General features: G+C 42.2%; 1 protein-coding gene and 1 pseudogene across 1 annotated transcript; both read left to right on the forward strand.

Moving 5' to 3' along the window:
* The first annotated feature begins 673 nt into the window (after positions 1–673).
* Positions 674–3454, forward strand: LOC136767927 (E3 ubiquitin-protein ligase TRIM39-like; annotated as a pseudogene).
* Positions 3455–3538: 84 nt separating this feature from the next.
* Positions 3539–13927, forward strand: LOC136767890 (oocyte zinc finger protein XlCOF6-like). Its single transcript, XM_066721953.1, has 2 exons — positions 3539–4113; positions 13104–13927. The coding sequence occupies exons 1-2, from the start codon at positions 3828–3830 to the stop codon at positions 13862–13864; spliced, it is 1047 nt and encodes a 348-aa protein (XP_066578050.1). The 5' UTR covers positions 3539–3827; the 3' UTR covers positions 13865–13927.
* The last annotated feature ends 9459 nt before the right edge of the window (positions 13928–23386 follow it).

Genomic DNA, 23386 nt, shown 5'->3' on the forward strand with positions numbered 1-23386 from the left:
CAGGCAGTGTCAGTACAGAGAGCTAAGTGACCTCCGTCCTCCCCACACACTGACTGACGCCTGATTGCTGTGACTCCAGTAAGTCTCTGATGCACCGTCAGTTCATAATGAACATTTCTGACACAGTGTGGCTCCATTGGAGTGAGAAGAGCTGTCAGGGTGTGTGTCACTGTAATACTGCAGTACTGCAATGAGCCACAGTGCTTTATGAAGGGCAGGACAGACACAGCACAGTGCCTGCTGACACCTCAGACCACCAGCTAATAACATATTCTCTCAGTGCTTATTATTAACACAAATACTCCTTGCATGTGGATTGGGAACTAGAGCTCCAGTATTCCTGAATGAATCCCTAACAGCTCTTCAAGCTGCTTTCCTTGGGGGTCAGTGGCTCTGAGGAATCCCAGCTGACCTGAGCCCAGTCCACAGCAGCACCATCAGCAATATTCACTCAGTCCAGCAGCACAGCTTCCTGTGAGCCCAGTGTCCCCACCTGGAGAGGAGCTCATACAACACAGACTGGGGCTCTTCTGTTAGGACAGCATCTTCTAATGTACTGGAAACACAACAGAGAACGGGTACAGATATATTTTACTGAGCCCTAAGCTGAGAGTCCCAAGATCCTGCTTGACATGGAAAATAAATAAAACAATAACAGAAATGATAAGAAATATTTATTATTAATCAATTATTTATCTTTAGTATAGTGCCCTTCGCAGGGTTGCTTCACAGATTTAATTTATAAAAATAATAAATGTTAGGGCAGCAGTGTGATATTCTAATATAACTCTTATTATGGTATCTCTCTCCAGGGATTTTAATTGGAAATGAAAAATAAGAAACCATGTAAATTGTTAGCTGTTCTCTCCTCTTTTCCTTACAATTCTTCATGTTTCTCTCCTCTCTGCTCCACAGTGCATGTGACTCTGGACCCCAATACAGCTGCTCCCTGGCTCATCCTGTCTGAAGATGGGAAACAAGTGAGACATGGAGACAAACGACAGGCTCTCCCTGACAATCCAGAGAGATTTGATCTCAGTCCCTGTGTCCTGGGAAAGGAGGGTTTCAGTTCAGGGAGACACTACTGGGAGGTGGAGGTGGGAGAGAAGACTGGTTGGACTTTAGGAGTCGCCAGAGAGTCCATCAACAGGAAGGGGGGGATTACACTGAGCCCTAAGGAGGGTTATTGGACTGTGTGGCTGAGGAATGGGAATGAGTATGAGGCTTTTGATGCCCCCCATGTCCTCCTCCCCCTGAGCCTGAAGCCCCGGACGGTGGGGGTGTTTGTGGATTATGAGGGGGGGGCAGGTCTCCTTTTACAATGTGGAGGCCAGGTCTCATATCTAGACTTTCACTGACACCTTCACTGAGAAACTCTATCCTTTCTTCAGCCCCCACCTCAATCAAAAGGGTAAAAATGCAGCCCCACTGATCATCTCTCCTGTCCGTCCCACAGACTGAAGGAGGCAGATCCTGTGTGGGGGGGCAGCAGGAGCAGTAGCCAGTGAGAGTAATAACAGTGAGAGTCAGATCAGTCTCTCCAGCTGCTGCTGTCTGTGAGCCCCACACTGGTGTAGAGCAGCGAGGAGCTCAGAGCCGACACACTGAAGGCTGTTCAAACCCTCAGACTGACGGCTGCTTTTGTGAGCAGCTTCCGTCACTGAAGAGCCCTGGCTGTCCAGACACAGGCTGGAGCAGCAGCAGCACTGGACACAGACAGAGAGGGAGACGCAGACACACACAGCACAACCAGCAAGGTGACGTCAAACCCCACCGCCACACCACTCTGACCCCCCAGTGCTGACTGTGTAACACAGCCTGGACTTGAGAGAGCCTGAACAGTGCAGGGGGTTAAGGAAGACCACAGTCACACGCTGGTCACTGGCAGGGTAGAGATTACAGATGTAGCTCCTAGTTCATTTTGAGTGCAGGTCCCTTTAAGCCGTCCTCAGGGCTGCAGTGTGTCTGTTAGTCTCCAGGTGTCTCTTCCCTTTGCCCAGAGCACAGCTGGGTTTCAGGCCCACAAGCCCGCTGTGGAGCTGAGAGAGAAGCTGGTGTGTCTGTCAGGTGGCTCTGGAGGCGGAAGTGTCTTTTCACAGTGCGATGTGTTCAGCTGTGGAGCGTATTCACAGCCTCTGTTTGTAACGGTGTAATTCAGCAACTCACTGCGTGCGACCAGTGCTGCTCATGAGACTCTAGTTGGACAGTTGATGGCTCAGAGGGTGATGGGAGGGCAGTTGAGCACCAGAGCACCATGCAGATTCAGTCAAAAATTGATGTTTATATTTCAAAAATATACTATTTGAGTCTCTGGTGAAATATGTACTAAAACTTATCACATTGAGGACCAACAAACATTGGCCAAAATGGTTTAATAGAAGTATGAAAAAAATCAAGAGAAAGAAAATGAGAGCATACAAAAGGGATAGGGATGAAACAAAATACAAAGAATATATTGAACTGAAAAGAGATGTTAAGAAAGGGATCGGGAAAGCAAAGAGGGAAATAGAAAGAAACATAGCTCTTGGAGCTAAAACTAATGCAAAGAGACAGCAATAAGTCAAAATAGGAGAAAGTGAAACAGATAAAGGGCAAAAAATTAAGTATATTGGAAAATGAACAAGATGTGGCAAATGTTCTGAATGAGTATTTCACAGAGGTTTTTACAAAAGAAAAAACAGATGACATGCCACAGGTTGACAATCAGTCCAGTCAAACCCTAAGAGAGATCAGGATAAACGAGGAGGAGGTACTAAAGGGACTAGCAGAATTAAAAACAAACAAATCACCTGGGCCAGATGGGATATTTCCAACAGTACTTAAAGAAATGAGGGAAATTATTTATAGGCCGCTAACTCAAATATTCCAAATGACACTTAGAACAGGGGATGTGCCAACTGACTGGAAGACAGCAAATGTCAAACCAATCCACAAGAAAGGGGACAAAACTGAGCCAGGAAATTACAGACCAATCAGTCTAACCTGCATCACCTGTAAAATGTTGTAAAAAAATGATTATACAGAAAATAGAGGAGCATCTTAATGAAAACCATATTCTTGGAGATAGTCAACATGGGTTTAGACGAGGCAGATCATGTCTTACTAATTTATTAGAATGTTTTGAACATGCAACTGCAGCTGTAGATCACATGAAAGCATATGATATGAAATTAGAACCCGACCGATAGAGGTTTTTTGGGTCTGATAGTGATACCAATAATTGGGAAGCAAAATTTCTTGATTACCGATATATCTGAAGATATTTACATTTTTGTTAGCATGTAAAACAGACATTTTCTAGCATTGATCCCTCAAATCTCTCCCTGTCAGAGAGAAATTGTGTCAAATATGCACTGAAGGCAGAATTTGTACATTTTTACATTTTACATAATTAACTTAACATTACATTTTCATCATAAATAACAACCACAAATCAATCACAATAGTAAAATAAAATAAATTAGGGGGGGGTTAACGGTGAAATACGGTGAGATTGGGGTGGGGGATCGGTGATATTCTTGGTTGTTGCACGGTTTGGCTGAGGTGGGGCTGACACGATTCTCGGTGGGGCTGTAGCCCAAACAAGCCATACCCTGCCTGTGTGGCCCCAGGGCCCTTCAGCTGTGTGAGAGCCAGCAGTGTGTACAGGGGCCCTGCGGCTCCTTTAAGAGCAGAGGCTCAGCCGCACACAGCAGAAACCCCTGTCTCCGCCTCTGCGTGGAGCAGCGCAGGGATAAGTGGCGGGATTTGAGCTTCAGTTCAAACCGAGGGAAACAAAGACCAGCAGCGGCGCCGGTTTCATACTCGTCTGTCTGCGCTGGACAACAATGTCGGTGTCCGCGGCTCTGAGCGGCCGCCTGTCCTCGGCGCTGGCCGAGCTGATGAGAGCCGCCCTGTGTGAGATCTGGAAGGCGGTGGAAGAGACGGTGTCGGAGTCCCGGGTGGAAATAACCCGCAGACAGAGAGAAAACGAGGCGCTGAGGCGGAGGCTGCAGGAGCTCATGGTGGCGGGGGAGGCGGCTGTGTGTCACTGGAGCTCCGGAGCGGACGGGCCGCCTGTGCAGAGCCGAGGAGCCGGGAGGAGAGAGGGGGAGGCCCGGGCCGCCGGCGCTGGTAAAACTTCATTCATGTATTTGTGTTTATAGGACAGACTGAGCGCTTCACAGCGTCGGGGACTGAAAACACGGAGCACCAGCTGCAAACCTGAGCTCCGCTATAAAGAGGCGGACAAATGCAAACGCACACACTCAGGATTGAATGTTAACTACCGGCCATTGACCTGGACAGAAACACATAAATCTGTAACTTAAATGATTGTGAATTCCAGTTGTTTTACAGTTTTTCTCAATCGATTTTGCACATTTTCTGAAACAAACTTAACATTCTCAGAACTCTAAGTACAATCCTCACATCACGTGGTACATTCAGCACAATACTTTCACCTGCAATAGGCAATACCTCAATCAAAATAATTAACTCATGTTTCAATAGTAAATAAATCCATCAATCAATAAATCATTGTCACCAAAACAAAAGGTTCCTTTATCATTGCTTAAACCAAGACAGTCAAAATGCCAAGACATATCGTGAAATGACAGTGTACTCTGAAAGGGTGATAGTTGCCCACTATAAAATACTGTCAAATTACTAACATTTCTTATGTAGCCAACTGAATAGTAATGCTGTCAGAAAGTCATGGCTCACACTGTAATTTCAAAAAAACATGTATTTATACATTTCTCTATACTGCATGTAGCTACCTTTACAGTAGGATATAAAAAGCTTGTACAGAACAGAAATATACAAAAGCAAAATTATGTAAACTAGGAACTACAGTATATGTAAAAGAAAATATGGGTCATGAGACAACCTAAGTTGTCCCAAACTATAACATAAGTTGGCAACATAAGAGAGGCTGCCTTTTCCTCATCATCTGGCTCTTCCTCTCCCCCTCACCACCACGCACTATAATCCCCCTTCTGCTTCCACAAGCAGGCTCTTGCCCCTGTCTGTCTCCTGCCTGTTCCATACTCCACACATGTACAGTTCAGTCTTGCCCTCACAGTATAAATGTGTTGGAGAACTGATAGGTTATGAGTTGCACCTCTAAGCTAAATTTGACAGCATATGCAATTTGGTTGCAAAATGTATTATTTCCCCATCTAGCCTAAGCCAATCCATCTGACAACTATTACAACAATACCACATAACTGCTCTTTATCTAACATATGTTTGACAGGTTATTGTGACTGCTGGTTGTTCTATTTAGCATGTGAAGATTTACACAATGAACGTGTTTAATTGCATGTAAACATTTACAGAAAATGAACGTAAACTATTTTGGTTAGCAAAGGTTTCTCAATGCAGTTTGTGTGAAAGCAATGAGAAATGACTATAGTGATGTGAGCAAATGAATTAATGGTGTGGAGTATTTCATACACTGTTTGACAAAGTTGGATAGTCATTCGACGATTGTGCCAAAGCTATTGAGAAAAACTGGAATAATATAAAAATAATACAAAATCAAGTCATCCAATCAGATCGATTTCTGCAGGGTCTGTGCAGAAAGGCATCCTTCAATCTGCTGCGTCTGATGTCACACACAGCGCAGCAAGCTGTGGGATAGCTGAGTGCGACCCTCTGTTTAAACGAGGGCTGCGTCCCAAATCGCACACTCACTCCCTCGACCTCTTCCCTTGCGGGGCGGCTCCGGTGTCCATCTTAAGGGCTGTCCCTGTCCCTCAGGGAGCGAGTGAAGGAGCCTAATCATGCTTGTCCTTCAGAGCTCCCTTTGACGAAGTGAACGGAGTGAACACTGGCGCGGAAGAGTTTCAGCGCTGAATCCCAGAACTCTGCAGCTGGGAAAATATAGCAGCGGCGTCGAGTGCGTATAAATGTCATGTAATGCTAGCTAGACAGTTGTAGATATTGTTAAATTATGTATCAAGGAACTTATAATACACAGATCATATACAATTATTATATAATCATGATTTAAATATAGTTCAGCCAAAAAACGTTTCGACCCCTATCAAATACTTAAGTAGTATAAAAGGAGGTGACATAAGCGAACAATATATTTTCACAGTATTATTATTATTAGTATATATTGTACAATACTTGTCGAAATCCTTGAAAAAGTTATTTCAAAGAGGAACAGTGCAAATGCTATAGCCGTCTCCATTCTTTAAAACTACAATCTGACAAGAAAAGACTGCATAGCAGGGCTCCAGACAAAAAAATCAGTTAAGGAGCCATTGGCTCCTATACGAAAAACAACAGGCGCCAAATAACTTTAAGTGCCACATAAGAATGAATTGTACTTAAAAAAAAAAAAAATCTTACTTTTGTCATACTGTTGTGTGTGCATCTGCCCTCCTTTTACAACGTCAGCATTTTAACTCACTTTGTGGATGTCCTGGCAACTGAGGTTCACTTAAAGCGGGAACTGAACGTCTTTTCCAACTTAAGAACTATATAGTCACTAAGTCACTCATAATTATTACCATAATTATGTCAGCATCACTTGGCCACTGGGTATAGTTTGGCTTCCTCCTCCTCCTCTTTTTTGCAGAAAGCCAGTGTTTGACACATGGTTCAGGATCAAACTGTTCAAGTGATGGGCCTTCTGTGCCAATCCTGATCAAGTCTTCCAAGGTTGGCACATAAAGTGAATTGTGTACTTTTGATTTTTATCCAGTTTTGAGCTGAAAAGCCACGTTTGCGCTGAGCAGCCAAAATTGGTAGGACAAGAATTATCTCCACTAGACGTATAGAAAACATTCTGGAAATCTGAGCAGTAGGGCTCTTTTGTCGGTAGGAGTTCCCACAAACTGCAATAGGATTTACCTGAAAACTGTCCGTTTACAAGAGTTTTCAGCAATCTCCATTCTGCCTGTACAGCACTGATGTCACATCCATTTTTCAGCAAGATGCCTTGATACCATTTCAGCAGCTTGTCAATTTCATTTTCTCCATAAGTGTGGAAGTCATCTGGCCAGGAATCATGACAAAAGACAGAGAAGCATCAAATGATCTCTGCCCCTTGCGTGTTTCTGTGCTGTGTGTTGTCTCTCATCATTTCAAACCTCCTTTCAAGTTCCTTAACTGTAATGTCTACAGTTTCTTCAATGAGGTGGTTTAGTTCTTCACTGAAACCAGAGAGACCACAGCCTTTAAGTGGTATGTTCTGAAAGGAAATGCCCATGTTGTCAGATGAGGCAGCCTTTTTCTGCCTTCTATTTTGTTTTTCTCTTTGAGCTTTGTCCTGCTGCACCACGTTCTCATGCTGAGAAACTGAATGTAAGTTTGTGTGATGGAGAAATTCCTCCAACTTTCCATTCCTCACTGGTTTGTCCTTCCTTCCCTTGATTGTACAAACACAGGTATCAATAGATGCTACTGCCTGGTGAAGAATAAATGAGTTCTTCTGAAGCACAAGACTCAACTTTGAGATTTCTCCAAACAGGTCATGTAGAAAGTGACAAAACACCACAAAAGACAAATTTTCCATTTGTTGTGGGATGTGTTTTGCTCTTCCTCTTATTTCAGTGTTTTTGGATGATGCAGCAAGGTGCTGCATGTGGAGGTGCACAGCTGTATATTGACCCTGACCTGTAGTGTGATCAGAAGCAAGAAAAACAGAAAGGGCCCGGTAAATGTGAGGCAACCAGCGCTGGGTCTTCACTGCAGAAGGTGTTCGTACAGCACAGCCTAACTCCATACCGATGGCTTTCAACTCATGCTTGCTTTTGGGGCTGAAATGGTATGTTTTCCATACCAGCTGTAGTAAGTCATAAATCTTTTCCACCATTGAATGAGACTTCTGAACACCCAACATGGCTAATTCCAGTCTGTGTGGCATACAGTGAAAGGAAAGTATGTGTTCGCCTATTACTCCCTTTAGGAGTGCACCTACTCCACCTGAGGCACCCATGTTAACGCTGGCCCCATCTGCTCCAAAGGCTGTAATTTTCTCCTGCCATCAATCATGATCAGATTGTTTTGCATCACCAAACAATCATTTTATTTAATCTAATACTCCATGTGCATGGCAGTGTTCAAGCTCAGCTAAACCAATGAACCGGTTCACTGCTACACCTGTAGAAATGTGCCTGCAGTTTGCAATAACATTGTCCTTCCCAGAAACGTCTGTGCCACAGTCAGTGATAATAGAGACGTATTTAGCTGTCTGAGCATCTGTTAGTGCTTGTTCTTTGATTTCCTCTGCAATGCATCCTATAAACGCTGTGTCGTTGTCATACGTCTTGCACACATCCGGTCAATTTTTTTCATTAGTAATATCTGAGAGGTAAATTTGGTGAATGGCAGCTCTTCACATGCAATCATATAGGCGGTGTTGAATTTTATTGTTTTATTTTTTATTCTTTCTCGTCACGGAATTCGCTTGAACGAGACACTGCGCGTGCTAGCGGTGTTTTTTGTGGAGCGCTCGTTGCGATTACATGGTCACGAGCTGATTTATGCTTTTGACTATCGCTGTGTTTTCTCACAGTCTCTTTTTTGAAATGGTTAGTTCCACTAATGAAATCTGTTTTCCCTGCTATTTCTCTGCCCGCTTTGGAACAAAAGTCACAAAACATTGTCTGTGTGCCATGGTCGTACCGAGCCATGTAAACTCTTGAATCGATGACGTTTTAAAATGCCTTTCTGCACTTTTACTAGGGTGTTGTACTCTGGTGTCTGTCATTTTCCATCTCACTCATGCTAGCACAACTGGGGCCTGCAGGTGTGCCATCAGCGTTGGTGCTTGACAGAGATGAGGATTGAGATTTGAAAAAGTCCGATATTTTTCGTTTTGACGTGCTTTCTCCGTGCTTTTTTTTTTTCGCTCTTGAACTTCAACTCGGTGAAACTTTTTTTCCTTCAATCAAACTTACGACACCGACGCCTTGTCACTTGGCCACCATGTCCTCTTCATCACTCAAACTTTCAAGCGCAGCGTCTCATTTTATTACGTCAACACAACAAATGATGTGGCTATACCTCACACTACACGCAAGTAAAAAGACATTTACATGCACATTTTTAAATCATAACGTGTACATTTATATTGTCACCAGTGGCAATCTGAGCAAAAGTATCAGTCGCAAATATAAATATTTTTTGTCGCAAATGCGACTGACGCTGAAGTGTGTCCCATTGAGTGCTTTTAGCTTCACCCTACAACCTACACCCTCCTTACTCAAGTGCACTCTCTGTGACGTCAGCACAACATCACTCAAAGTATACACTTGTCGAAGGGTGTTGGAGCGATTTGGGACGCAGCCAAGATAGTCAACTCCGCCTATTTAACATGGGAACTTCTGTCTTGCACAAATCGGTGCATTATGGGAGTCGCAGAGTTCCAGTGGCGCTTTTCCCCCTATCTATGTAATTGAAAACCTGCTTAATTTCATATTCAAAGCTTTCTTTTAAAAAATATATGTATTTAACATAACACGCATGGATTGTATTAAAGATACCCCTTCTTAACACATACGAGTTATTTCAACCAGCAATGTTTTCACCTGGCCTGACGAGCGCTTTATTGCCGAAGTTCTGTCTCTAGTAGCAGCTTCATGAGTATTCATGAGCATAAGGATGCTGAGGCAGAGCCTCAATCTAGGAGGCTGTTTGTTATCGAAGACAAGAGACAGACATTTGCGGTGATTAAAAGAAGAATACATGGCGTGTGGATTATACTAATTATTATTATTGTCAGGTAGTAGTAGATGTCGTAATTCGAATGCCACTAAGGTGCTCTGTATTTAATTGTGGAAACGCAACCAATAATCTCTTCAATTTTTCCGTTGGATGATATTCTGTAAGTTTTACTTTATATATGATACAAAAAATACCGAACACTTCAGAGACATTAGTATTACTGATTTGATCAATGTATTATACATGACAATATTGTTAATAATAATACTTACCCACACGCTCTCTTATGTTTTGAGTTGCTGCCAATCTGTCACCTGCCTATCGCAACCAAACCGGGCCTCGGGATTGATGTGCTCATGAATATTCATGAAGTCGCTACTAGAGACGGCACTTCGGCCATAAAGCATCGTTGTCAGTCCAGGTGAAACTATTTGGGGTTGAAATAATAAATGGAATATGTTTAGGAGAAGTGTCTCTAATACAATCCAAAGGCATCATGTTAAAAAAAACTATTTTTTTATAAAAGTAAGCTTTGAATATGAAATGAGTCAGGTTTCCCGTTACATAGATAGGGAGAAAAGCGCCACCGGACTCTTTTTAGCTCTTTGTGACCCGTAATTGTCCCATAATGCAATGTTTCGGTTAAGACGGAAGTTCCAATGTTAAATGGGCAGCGTTGACTATGTAGTTTAAATGTCGGACCATGTTCAATCCTGTCTCGAATACATTCTGGGTCACTCCATATGGGTACAAAGCAATACGATGAATTTTGTTTTCTTTTATCACTGATTATTCGATGTACTTTATTTTGTTGTGAAACTCAGTTTTGGCATTTCATATTTTGAAAATGGAAAAACTGATTCTTATTTTTTTTTTACTGTCTGTAAGAAAAGTCAGAAATAGAAAAACAAGTAATTTTCTGATTTCCGATTCAGAAACTTGAAAACGGATGGATGGAAAGTAAGCGGACTGAGAATCCCTTGGCAATGTAGTAGTCTGTGCCACTTCTCACATTTTGAGCCCTTCAAATAATACATGTCCAATGCCTCAGCCTTTCAGGAAACTGGTCGTCTTGTACACTTGAAAACCTTTTTTGGCTTGTTCAATTGTCTTTTTTTGTTTGTTTTACTTTTATGGCAAAACTGTGCAAATCTATGCACAATATATTAAGTATAAAGTACATACTGAATGCTTGAAACATTTTCATATTCAATTAAAAAAAAATGTGTTGATTATTTATAATTAGTGATACACACAAAGTAAACTCTTTAATCTCACCCCTTTTTAAATTGATAACTGCCTACATGCCTGTAAGCAGAATTCCTGCAGAAACTACCATACCCAGAATGCATCACTGTGTCGTGTTTACATGGGGTGCGTTCATGTCGCAAAACTCGCCTGCAGCCCCTGTCTTTGCTTGCGATGCTGCAATTTTTGCTAGTTTCTTTGCTTTCAATTTTTTTTTTTTTTCGTTTTCTTCGCACTTTTATTACGAGGGTGGGATTTACAGGGAGGCGTGGATCCTGGGTCTCCATTGGTCCAGCAGATTTGAGTGACGGTTCTTCCTGACCCAATCAGTGAGCAGGTGGGCTGGTCTGGTGATCTCTGTGTGGGATGGTATCGACTGTCTCAGTTTCAACTACAGCGCTGATTTAGCGACTCATTAAACCCCCTGTGTGCAGAGACCTACAGTCAAGAGCTGGACAATCACTGGATTCCACCACCATTTGAGCCCATACATACAGCACTGAAACACAACACAGGACTCACCAGCTACGTGCACAGTAACATGATAATATCATGTTCATATTAATGTAACCTGCAGAGCACTTTAATTCAGCTGCTCAGATAACACAGCTCCAGACTGATGGGCATCGTATTCATTAAGAGCATGTGATGTCCCAGTTTATGTTTAGGTAAGAAACACACACATGTATATACACACACATATGCACAGTCACCTACAAAATTACTGGCGCCATTGATGAAGATGCGAATAAAGGCTGTATAAAATAAACGTGTAATATGTAGAAAGCGAAGATTGTCCACAACTTTTATTAAAAGCATGCTTTCATTACAATTAAATTCCGAAGCCATGTAGTTCACCGCTGACTGACCCATAGACTGAGTGGTGCAAGTCAGATGTGTTGCAGAGTGGTGACTGTCAGACCAGCCCATCCTGCTCACTGATTGGGTCAGGACGAACCGTCAATCAAACCTGCTGGACCAATGGAGACCCAGGACCCACGCCTCCCTGTAAATCCCGCCCTCACGGCAAAACCGCGACAAAACTCGTAATAAAAATAAATAAATCGAAAGCAAAGAAACTGGCGATGAAAGAAAAACTTGCAGCATCGCAAGCAAAGACAGGAACTGCGGGTGAGTTTTGCTCTCTGTTTACGTTTTTTTGTTTTGTTTGTTTTTTGCTTTTGACACTTTTTTAATTACAATTCTAAAACTTTTGCTTATTTATTTATTTATTTATTTATTTTTTGATCTCAACATCAATTTCTTTGTTTTGTTTACAATTATTATTATTTTTGAATGCGATACTTATGGCGCTAATTTGAGCCCATAGCACTTTTCTGTAGGAAGTCTGCTCACAGGCATGTAGCCGGAGTTATTGATTAACAAATGGATGATAAACCGTTGAAAAACAGACTACAACTGTGAGGGTAACTGCAGGATTTAATTAAGGGCTGTTTTGTAATCGTCTGACATCAAGAAGTATTTGATCTAAATCAAAAGCGACCATATGTGACCGGTTATATTTATGTAGCTACTGAATATGTACTGTATCTCCTATAATTTATTAATAGCTCTATCGGGGTGTAATTTATATAATTTGTTAAATCATAAAGAACAGATACACTGAATGTTCATTATCACAGCACTATTTGATTTTTGTATATCTTATGATATATTGTGCCCTTAATTGGTGACTTTAGGTAGTGATTTCAAACAGGAACTTGTTGATCACAATTATTTGTCAGTGAGCAATTGTCGGTTGTGTTGTTTTGTTGTTTATACTAGCGTACCTGTACCTGGAGGGCCTGGAGGCATGCAGACATGCATGCATGTGTTTCAACTAAGAAATACCCAAGGCTGTGTTTTTTGATGATATTAAAATCAATCCTCTGTCTCCACAATTCAGTTTTTTTTGTTTGCATTTTCAAGTTATGAAACACTTACAATGCTGTAATTATTCCAGTCCTATAGGCTTATAACAGTGGAAGAGCTGTATGTTGTCGCTCAGTCTGTTGCTCTGACACCGAGTTCCTACATGCTGTCAATTTATTTAGATGTATATAGTATTTAGAGATGAAATACTTCAAGATATCTTGAAATCCCTTTGACTTAACATTATACGAGTGGCCAGACTGGGCTCTGACTTTCTGATATCATTTCTTATGTAGTAATTGTCATCTCTCCTCCAGGAGCTGTAGAGGCAAACGCTCTCCCTGACGCGGGGGAAAGGGCACCCATTGAGCAGCAGCACTGGGAGCAGGAGTGGAGCTCCAGTCTGATTCAGGACACAGAGCCCACAGCTACTGAAGACAACCAGGGTCTGACTGAGCAGCACAGGAGCAGACAGAGTGAGGAGGAGCTCAGGGGACTGGAGTCTGGCCAGATGGCAGTGCCACACACTGAGGGGTCAACACAGGGACTCGGGGCAATGGGGTCTGACACAGCAGAGTCAAAGTTCACACTGAAGTTAATAAAGACTGACCCTGACCTGGACTCACCCCACACTACAGATCCTTCCAGGATCCAGCCTCTGGGGTCTGAGTGTGGACCCAGTGCAGCTGGTGCTGAGCCTGGCTCTACCAGAACACAGTGTGGACCCAGTGTGGTGTCTGATCACATCAAAACAGAGGAAAATACAGTGGAGCCGAAAACACAGACTCTTACAAGAGAGAGACCGTGCTGCACCCTGTGTGGGAGGAGCTTCACTCACGCAGCTGATCTCAGGAAACACCAGCGCATTCACACAGGAGAGAAACCATACTGCTGTGACCACTGTGGGAAGAGTTTCTATCGGGCATCTACCCGCTGCAGACATGAGCGCATTCACACACGAGCAAAACCACGTTGTGGAAAGAGCTCCTCTCCGCAAGTACACCTGAACTCACCCAAGTGCACTCACACAGTAAAGACACTGTTATACTTAGTTCGGAGTGGGAATGCTTCAATGTAACAAATCGTGGATGGGCATTATTATTATAATTGTTATTATTAAAGATCATTGTGGCTTAATGGAGTTGAAGGTGTTCTGGTTGGTCTTCACTTGAAGTGGCTTAAGTCCACATTTAACACTGAAATAACTGTTGTGTGGATTCATTATGCAAAACAGAGGGTATCATTGACGTATGCGATGGTCATTTAGATCAGTGGTTTCCAATGACCGGGCCGTGAACCGCTGCCAGTCCCCAGAAGAGTTGCAGCCGGTCCGAGGCTCGGGCTTCGCTACTGCAGATGAGCCTTGATAGAATGTTAAGAAAAAGACAAACATAGGATAGGTTACGGTTTATCATTATTTTTTCAACATATTGAAGAATTCAGTCTTGTTCTCCGATACGTGATTAGGTCCCCTGCTTTAGAGAACAGTCTTTCACTTTCCACTGATGTAGCAGGAACACAAAAGAAGTGATGTGACACCTGTGCGAACAAAGGCAATGAATCTTTGCAATTGTTCCAGTGAATTAAAGGGCAGGAGTTCTTAAGCTCCCTCTTTGCAGCACACACCTTCAGCTCATTGTGCAAAGCATATTCTTCCATGTTTTCATCATCTTCAGGGCTCCTTTCAGAAAGTTAATAAATGCTTCCAGATGTACAAGGTCTCTTGGGTGGAACTGAATAACGTTCAGCTGGTCCGCAACTCCACATAGAACAGACAAACCGTTGGTTGAGGAAGGTTGATATCTGACAATCAACATCAGTCTCAAATTGAGATTATCTTTTAAGTCAAGTCTCAACAAGGTTGTCTTTCATCTTCAAGGCAGATTCAGACATGGTTTCACTTTCAGGCTTTCCAAGCGATCTGCGAATTCCAACAACTATGGGGATACTGAGAGAAGCAGATGGATACTTTGCTCCAGAGAGTGTTGTGGTGGCTACTTGCGAGATGCTAAAGCCATTCCATCTTATTTTCAGCAGTGATGCTTACTGATGGTCTCCTCAGTCTCACAGCTGCAACCTCTAATTGTTCTGCTTGTTGGGCCACTTTTTCAAACCTGGGCAAGCTTGAGTTCCATCTTGTCACACAGTCCCTTGCAATTTTCCCTGGTTTACATCCAGTTTCAGTCAGATATACCTGAACATAAGCATTCTTGCCTGGGAAAAATAATGTCCTGTAGGCAGAGGTGTAAACCGTGTTCCAAATAAGAGCGCAATTTCTGCAAGATACTGCAGGCACGAATAACATTGGGTCCACTGTCCGACAGCACATACAACTTGCTTTACGTTAAAGGAGTCCAGCACATTTTGCACTGAGGATGCGATGTTCTGCCCAGTATGGGATTTATCAGCAGAAATGTAGGCAATACATTTTGTATTTCCTGGTCAACAAAGTGTCATGTTAGTGCAAGAAACTGCTTCTGATTTGTGGTACAGGTCCACAGATCAAATGCTATGGCAGTATGGGATACAGACATTAGTTCTTGTTTTAAAGTATCCACAATGCTGGAGTATGCATTGTTTAACAGTGTTCCAGAAACGGTTTTTCTTGAGGGTGGCTGTTATCCTGGGTAAAGCAGATTCAGTACCTGTCTTAAAATATTAAAGTTCCAATTAAGCACTTCCTAAAAAAACATTTTTCCTTAAAGAAAATTGTTCTTTCCACAACAAAGCTCTCATAAGTAATAGTAATACATTACAGTTGAAAATGCTTAGAATTGCTTTATGCAAAGAAAATGATTATGAATACTGTAATTAAAAAACGTCGTAAATAGTATTAATATGTAAAAAGGTAAATGTTTTGATAAAATATTCAATAAAATTCTAGCTCTATCCTTTTAAGCTAAACGAGAGACAATAATGTAAAAAAAATAATATGACTATATAATATTAGCAGATTGCTCCAGTAACCAACTGTATAAATTGGCACCACAATTTATATGTACAATTAACTAATTGTAACCCCAAGTCACTTTGGATAAAAGATTCATACAAATTAATGAATAATATAATACTCCATATTTTTTATATAACATTGTATTTCAGTATTGGGCATATTTACTACATAAATACATATTTAACATATTAAAGTAAGATTTTACTTTATTATTTTTTTTATTTTTATTTTTTTATAAACATTTGAGTGATGTCTTTCCAGATGCCTTTTTTGATTGAAAGATTTCTCACTCAGATGCAAGAAACAATTTGGGGAAATGTAGATATCTCCACTTTAGATCACTGAGCCATTGTTTTCTTTCCACATTGGTGTTTTTGAAATAGATAGATATTACATCAATATTCTTGAACTTTAATAATGAAGTAGTTGAATTACTATTCAATCGAAAATCTATTCACATTAAACTAACACGTAATCTGAAGCGTTACCAAATGAGGTATTGTGTACTAAGAGCTGGTGTGAGAACTGATTTTAATTCAATACCTATGAAGTTATATATTGTGTTAATTCAAGAAAACTGGACTTGGAGATATATGGGAGAGTTTAATGGAAGGGGGAGAGAGCATCTCCATGACCTCAGCTTCGGCTCCAGGCTGCGGAGCGCTCCGATGAGTCTGAGTCCAGCACTGCTCCGGCTCCAGCACTGCCAGCTCCAGCTCCGGCTCCGGTGCACGGCCAACCCTACTTTGAAGGTGTAAGAAGTTACACAAATAATAACTGATATTCAACAGCATATACAGTATTAGGTATTATATATAAAACCGTGAATCCTCAGGAAGTTACATGCTACCAATAATGCTGTGTAAACACTTATTTTTTTTAGGCAAGCAGATTCTTAGTAATTAGGCGATGAAACCTTCCAAACTTCACAGGCAACTTGAGAAAAAACATCCAACTCTAAAAGGAAAACTTGCAGATTTTTTTGAGAGAACAAAAGTCGAATTTGAAGGCCATAAAGTTTGAAGCTAAAAAAAACTTTTAGGATTTGTGAAGAGCTTATTCTCCCTGCCACTAAGGATATCTGCCATGAGAAGCAGCAGCTAATAAGGTCAGCCATGTCCCCATCTCTGATAACACGGTTGCCAGGAGGACTGACGACTTACCTTCCAGCGGCTCTTCAGTCTAAGCACATCTGAGGACACGTCTCTTCTCAATGTGGTCTTGAGGAAGAGCGGTCCAGCGCTTTCAAATAATGAAGCTGGGAACATTTTTGACACTATCAAATATATTTATTATGATTATTATTCATACGTATAATATTTTAAAGTTGTATAGGTCAATGTATAAAAACAACTTGCACTGATATCGTATCTGTTGGCCTTTAGTTGGACATGATCCATCTCCCTGACCGTAACTGCTGTCCAAATATGCCAACCATATGTCGACATCGGCCCAACTTCCTGTGCTACCTGAGATACCTGCCTAGACTTTTTTTAATATTAATTGAGGCCACAGTACAGTACTATCCAGTGTCATACAGTAAAAACAAAATGTTGGTATGTGTGTGTGTGTGTGTGTGTGTTTATTAGCAAATACACACAGTAACAGACTGTTACTGTTCTTGGGTTTTGGTGTTCACTCACATGTGGAAAATTAAGTAATTCTGTCAACAGTAGTTATGATTTGTCGGGTGTTTGTCTGGTATTTGCTGCCAGTGCAGCTGCGCGGAGAAGTCAGGTCAGTGGAACGTCATCCCTAGCAGCAGGCTTAGCAACAATGATGCTGCTTGTCAGTTGCTGTAAATGTTGGAAGCTCTGACCTGGTGTTTTAAATGGGGCATGTTAAATCCTGGAAGTTCATTTGGGAAATGATGTATCTCTGCCCATACCTTAAACAGGGTTTCCTGCTGAAAAAGCCACCTGGCCTATCAAATGCTTCAACCTCAAAATACACAATAGCTTTTGATCTCATACTACCCTCCCCCACCTCATTCTATAGGTAAATAAACAATAGTAAAATAGCGGTATCAGCTCATTTTGTAGTATGAAGTTCGGCAATCAGTATCGACCCATAATTGTCAGATCAGTGCATCCCTACTGTAGAATCCAGCACATTGCCTGACTCTGGGGAAAGGGCTCCCATTGATCAGCAGCCCACTGCTCTTCTGTGGGCTCCGCTCCACGAGGGACCACAGCGAGTGTTTCTCCAAAGCGGATACGCTCATCTGCCTCCCCATCTCCACGTCCTCGCAGATGCTCCCCTGAGAGGAGAGCACGCTCCCCTAGATGCAAGTCCCCAAGAGTGAGACGCTCTCGCTCCAGCTCTGCGAGGCGCTCTGCGAACCACTCCAAGCCGCAGGAGACAAGACGCTGAAGAGATTGCGTCACTCATTAAAACAGTCGGGGAGTTGGCACACAGGCTGGATTCTCAGCAGCAGATACTGAACACTGTGGTGGCCCGACCGGAGAGGAAGCTCTCCACCTTCCCCAGTTGCCACCACCACTACCACCGCCACCGGAAGAGATGCTTTCCCATGTGGCTTCTCATTCGGATATCTCGGATGCTCTATCCTTTACAGAGGAGATCGAGAGAGTAAGCTCAGTGTCGGAACCATTTCAAGGGCCGAGCGTGGAGTTCAAGGCCATGATGAGGCCGGCGGCAGTGGACGTCCCCTGGTGCGCCCAGGAGCAGGTTCCCAAAAATCGATTCATCAGGGAGAAGACCGTGAAGCCTGCGGAGACTCTCCCCTTGCTTGACGACTATATGGACATCGTACAGTCCACATGGAACCAGCCAGCGTCGGCTCCTGTGACTTCTAGGCAGGCGGAGGCCATGTACGCAACAGCAGGGGTGTAGCAAAAGGGACTGGGATCTTTCCCACCGATTGGGGACTCGGTGTCCAGGTTGGTCCGAGCGGGTGCTGTTTTGGGCAAGGAGTCGTTCTGCCCTAATAAACAGTGCAGTTCGACGGCTGCAATGCTGAAGAAGGCATATGCTGCGGAAACTTCAGAGGTCCGAGCCAATAATGCACAGGCTATCCTCATCCTGTACATGGGGCACCTGACTGGATGCCTGAGGGAGCGCCAATCTATGGTGGATGTGGAGGAAATGGAGCTCGTCAACGCCTACATGACGGATTTGCTGCGAGAGGGAGCGAAGGCCATGGGGCCATCTGTGGCTGATGCAGGTGAAGCTCCAGGACAAGGAGAAGTCTGTCCTCCTTGATGCTCCCATCACCCCGGGTCAGACGTTTGGAGAGTCGGTGGACCTCTCCATTGAATGGTTGGTGAAGGCCAAGGAGTCAGCATCCAAATATGCTGACCTCCAACAGACTAGACACCAGCATCCCAACAGGCCGTGACCGAGGCAGAGGAGGCCTCAAACCAGACCACAACAGCACAGTGGCTCGCAGCCTGAGCAGCGCTGCAGAGGCCAGCCGCCCTGAAGGGACGCAGCCGCCATTGCCAACCCCACCCCACCCCAACATACTGACCAGATTCGACCTATGGCAAGCCTGCCCCCAGGACTCCTGTGTGCGAATGACGATGACCCACAGATACATCCTCCAATTCCACTCTGCCACACCACCCTTCAGGGTGGTGCTGACCACTACTGTTGGATGTCCCGAAAGGGCTCAAGCTCTCTCTCAGGAGATCGCGGTGATGCGGGAGAAGCGAGCGATACAACTAGTGGCCGATGAAGACTCTTGAGCAGGCTTCTACTCGGGGTACTTCCTGGTGCCAAAGAAGGACAGAGGCTTCAGGCCCATTCTCGATTTGAGGGGCCTCAATATGTTTCTGAAGAAAAGACCCTTCCACATGTTGACTGCGCAGCATATCCTCCAGTCTGTCCAGCCGGGCGACTGGTTCACATCAATAGACCTCAGGGACGCCTATTTCCACGTCCCCATCCTCCCGGCACACAGGAAATACCTGTGATTCGCCTTCCAGGGCCAGGTATATGAGTTCAATGTGCTGCCGTTCGGCCTCTCACTAGCTCCCCACACATTCTCGAAGTGCATGGACGTAGCCTTGGCTCCCCTCAGGACAAAGGGGATATGGATCCTGAATTACCTGGACGACTGGCTGGTGTGCACAGACTCCAGGCTTCAGGCGGAGGAACATACAGGGTTTAGGCTTAGTCAGGTGTCAGGACTCGCGACAGCTCTGGTATAGTCTTCCCATTAGGTAATGGCTGTCTTTCAATTTGAAAGGGAACGATAGGTTATTATCATATCCTCGGTTCCCTGAAAAAGAAAGACAGCCATTACTCTTCAGAGGTCGTTTGACCTGACCACCTTTCTGATGAAGAAATGGCAGGGAGCTGCAGTCAGGAGGAGACTTTTCACAGATGTCTTCCTCCTGCTAGCAGGGCCTCTATTGGGCAGCTTTGGTACATACTTTAAATGATTGGCAGGTCAGAAGGCTCTTCCCATTAGGTAAGGGCTGTCTTTCTTTTCAGGGAACCAGGGTTATGATAATAACCTATCGATTATCGACAGCTGTGAATACATCTGAATCAGCAACTGAGCACAGGGGTTGAATACTTATGCAAGTAACAAATTTCAGTTTAAAAAATGTCTTGTAAATATTTCCCAACATAAAACCACATTGACTTAAAAAATAATATATTTTGAGATTCAGTCATTTATAAAACATCAAACCAAACTAAATTTCAAGGTACCATTTGTAATTCAGTAATATGAGAGATTTGGTAAGGGGTCTGAATACTTTTGCAAGGCACTGTATATGTATTAGATTTAAATGTCTGAATGTTATTGCTGATAATTGCATGAAAATCAATACATCTGTATTGACCTCAGTATAGAGTAAAGAACTGTATTGGGTTCACAGTCCTGGATTGTAGTGAATGTGTGATTCCTACAGCCCACAGACTGGCTCAGCCGTTTATACCTGGCTGCAGTGCAGTGCAGACTGAAGGGTAATCACGATGCCCTGTCGAATGCTATATGTGATTGAACTGTCTGTCATTGTGACCTGCTAACTGGGGCTCTGCTCTGTCTCTTCCTGTCTGGATTAATGAATGGGTTGTTTTGATAGTTGACAGTAAATATAGTAATTTAAATACTGCAGCAGAGTCTGCATGTGGGCAGGAGTGTCGGACATGCACTTTAGTCTGTTCGGACCAATTTATTTTTTTATTTCTTCCTCATTTGTTTTTTGTAAATTGCAGTTTTAAAATTCATACATTGTCTTTCAGACAAACAGGAAGTTAAAATAAGTGTTATCTTGAGCCCCAGAGCCCAGAAACACCGCATAGTAAACAGGAAGATAGAGGAGATGGCATGTACCATAAAACTGAATGTAACGTCAGCTTGGTCTGTTCATCAGGAGTGTCCTGCACATCTAACTCTGATTAGACATCATCAGTTCTGATCTAATAAGACAGCAATTAATGAAGTTAGAGAACAAATTTAGAAGTAGCTGTGTGACACTGCATTGGTGGTATTGTGGTTTAAAGACAGACCAGCACAGCAGCTCTGAAAGGAAGGCCGCAGCTGCACTTGACAGAAGCGATAGAGAACCGGAGAGCTGCTCGCTGGCGCTGGTAAGAGCTGCTGATCTCTTTATTTCCCTCTCTGTGAAGATGTGAGATCACTGCTGTGAGGGGATAGGGAGCTGTGCTGGAGAACACAGTGTCTAGGTTTAAAAGCTGAAGGGATATGCTAGGAAAATGTAGAAAGTGTATTTTTTTGTTGTAGAAATTGTTTGCATTCTACGTTTTCAAGCAATTTTGTTGCTTGCAACATTATCAAATTAGTTTTGATTTTGTAGAAGCAAAGTTTATTTAATGTAATTACTAATTATTTAACCAATCACAGTTGTGAGAAAAATCATTTTTGGTCTGACCGTTGTTTCTTGATGTTCTAGTCAAACTATAACTTATATAAACTGGGTAAAAATGTAATGTAAGGAGTTATGATCATTTCATTAATTTTAGTCATTTTATTAAAATACTTTGGGGTATTTTAATTATGTTGGACTGAAACTGATTGGAGAAATTCTAGTCTTTGTAATGTATTAATTAAGTGCCATTTTACCACCAATCACGAAGCTGGGATTTGTTGCAGATCATCAATTGAAACTGCAATGGCACAAGAAACTGAGCACATTTCTATAGCATTTAATATCTGTGTAAAGTAGACTATAGTTTACTATAGTTCACACTATACTATAAATACTATAAAAAGTATTTTAAGGTCACACATGGCAGCATACTGTTAGTTAAAATATTGTATTACATAGTATAAATAATATTAATAATTAACTTTACTACTACCACTACTACTAATAATAATAAAGAATACACATTTTCTACAATTTGTTAAACTGAACAGAATTTGTAAAAGTAATACTGGCATTAAGGAATAGTGCTACAACAGTTTCATTAGTTTCATAGTGGGGCAGTGTTTGTGGGACTGGGAATAGACACCCAAACTGCTGTCCCCTATGCCTCAATGTCATATTTTTAAGTGCATTGTGAGCATTCCAAAGCTGACTTTCTCTCATTTAAAAGAATGTCCCCAAAATAATGTCTGGCTCAATTGATAGTAGAAAGGGTCCCCTTTAAACCTACAGTAGTTTTATGTTGGGGAGCAATTTGTGAAACTGGGAGTAGACAGCCAAACAGGTGTCCCTCATGTCTAAATGCAGTGTCTTACATTGGAATGTGAGTGTTTTGAGGCTGGCTTTTAATTAATTGAAATAAAGTCCATTTTATGTCCTATTGATAGTAGAAAGAGTCCCCTTTTAATGTACACTAGTTTCATGCTGGGGATGTATTTGTTGGACTGGGAATACACAGCCAAACTAGTTTCCCCAATGCCACAAGTTTGTGTCTTTGTTTGTTGTTTGTTGTTAGCATCCGGTCGTATCGACTTTGGGCTTTGAAATGATACCAAGATTGCTAAGATCGGATGTTGCTGTGTGGAGGTATTGACTTGCAAAGTAGGGGAAACACTTACTCAGGTTCTAGAATTGCTATTTTTAATATAAAGAAAATAAATTATCATAACTCCTTCAGTTGTTATACAATTTTCACACAGTTTGTTTTCAAATTTGTATTTTGACTAGTACTTTAAGGGAAAAATGTAAGAAACATAAGTTTACATTGACATTTTATTCATAAAATCCTAAAATATCATAATTCATAATTATGCCATTATTCATATTGGGGGAAAAAAGGTTAGTGCTGCAATATAGTGTGTCTAATCATGATCAACAATACATCAACTGATTCTGTAGTTTGTATTCTTTCATTTGAGTGGTCCCGTATGCTTGTGTCCCTTATAATGGAGTAATGGCCCTCATGAGTAATTTGTGGTATATATTTTCTATAAACTTTTCCACATAGGCAAGCTTTTTTCAAATGCTTATTATTCCATCATTTCATAGGCTCCAAATTGCAATATGAGTGGTATATTTCCAATACACTCATGTAAATTGGAATTTGTAAATTGCATTATGCTTTTAACTGTATTGTATTATTACACTTTGTATTGCTCTTATTGTTTTGTAAGTCACCCTGGATAAGGGCGTTTGCTAAGAAATAAATACTAATAATAATAATAAGCATTTTCAAAAAAGATTTCCCTTAGACTTTAATGAAGGAAAAAGGTCAACATTT

The sequence above is a fragment of the Amia ocellicauda genome, chromosome 14 (genome assembly GCF_036373705.1).
Source record: "Amia ocellicauda isolate fAmiCal2 chromosome 14, fAmiCal2.hap1, whole genome shotgun sequence".
NCBI classification, from domain to species: domain Eukaryota; kingdom Metazoa; phylum Chordata; class Actinopteri; order Amiiformes; family Amiidae; genus Amia; species Amia ocellicauda.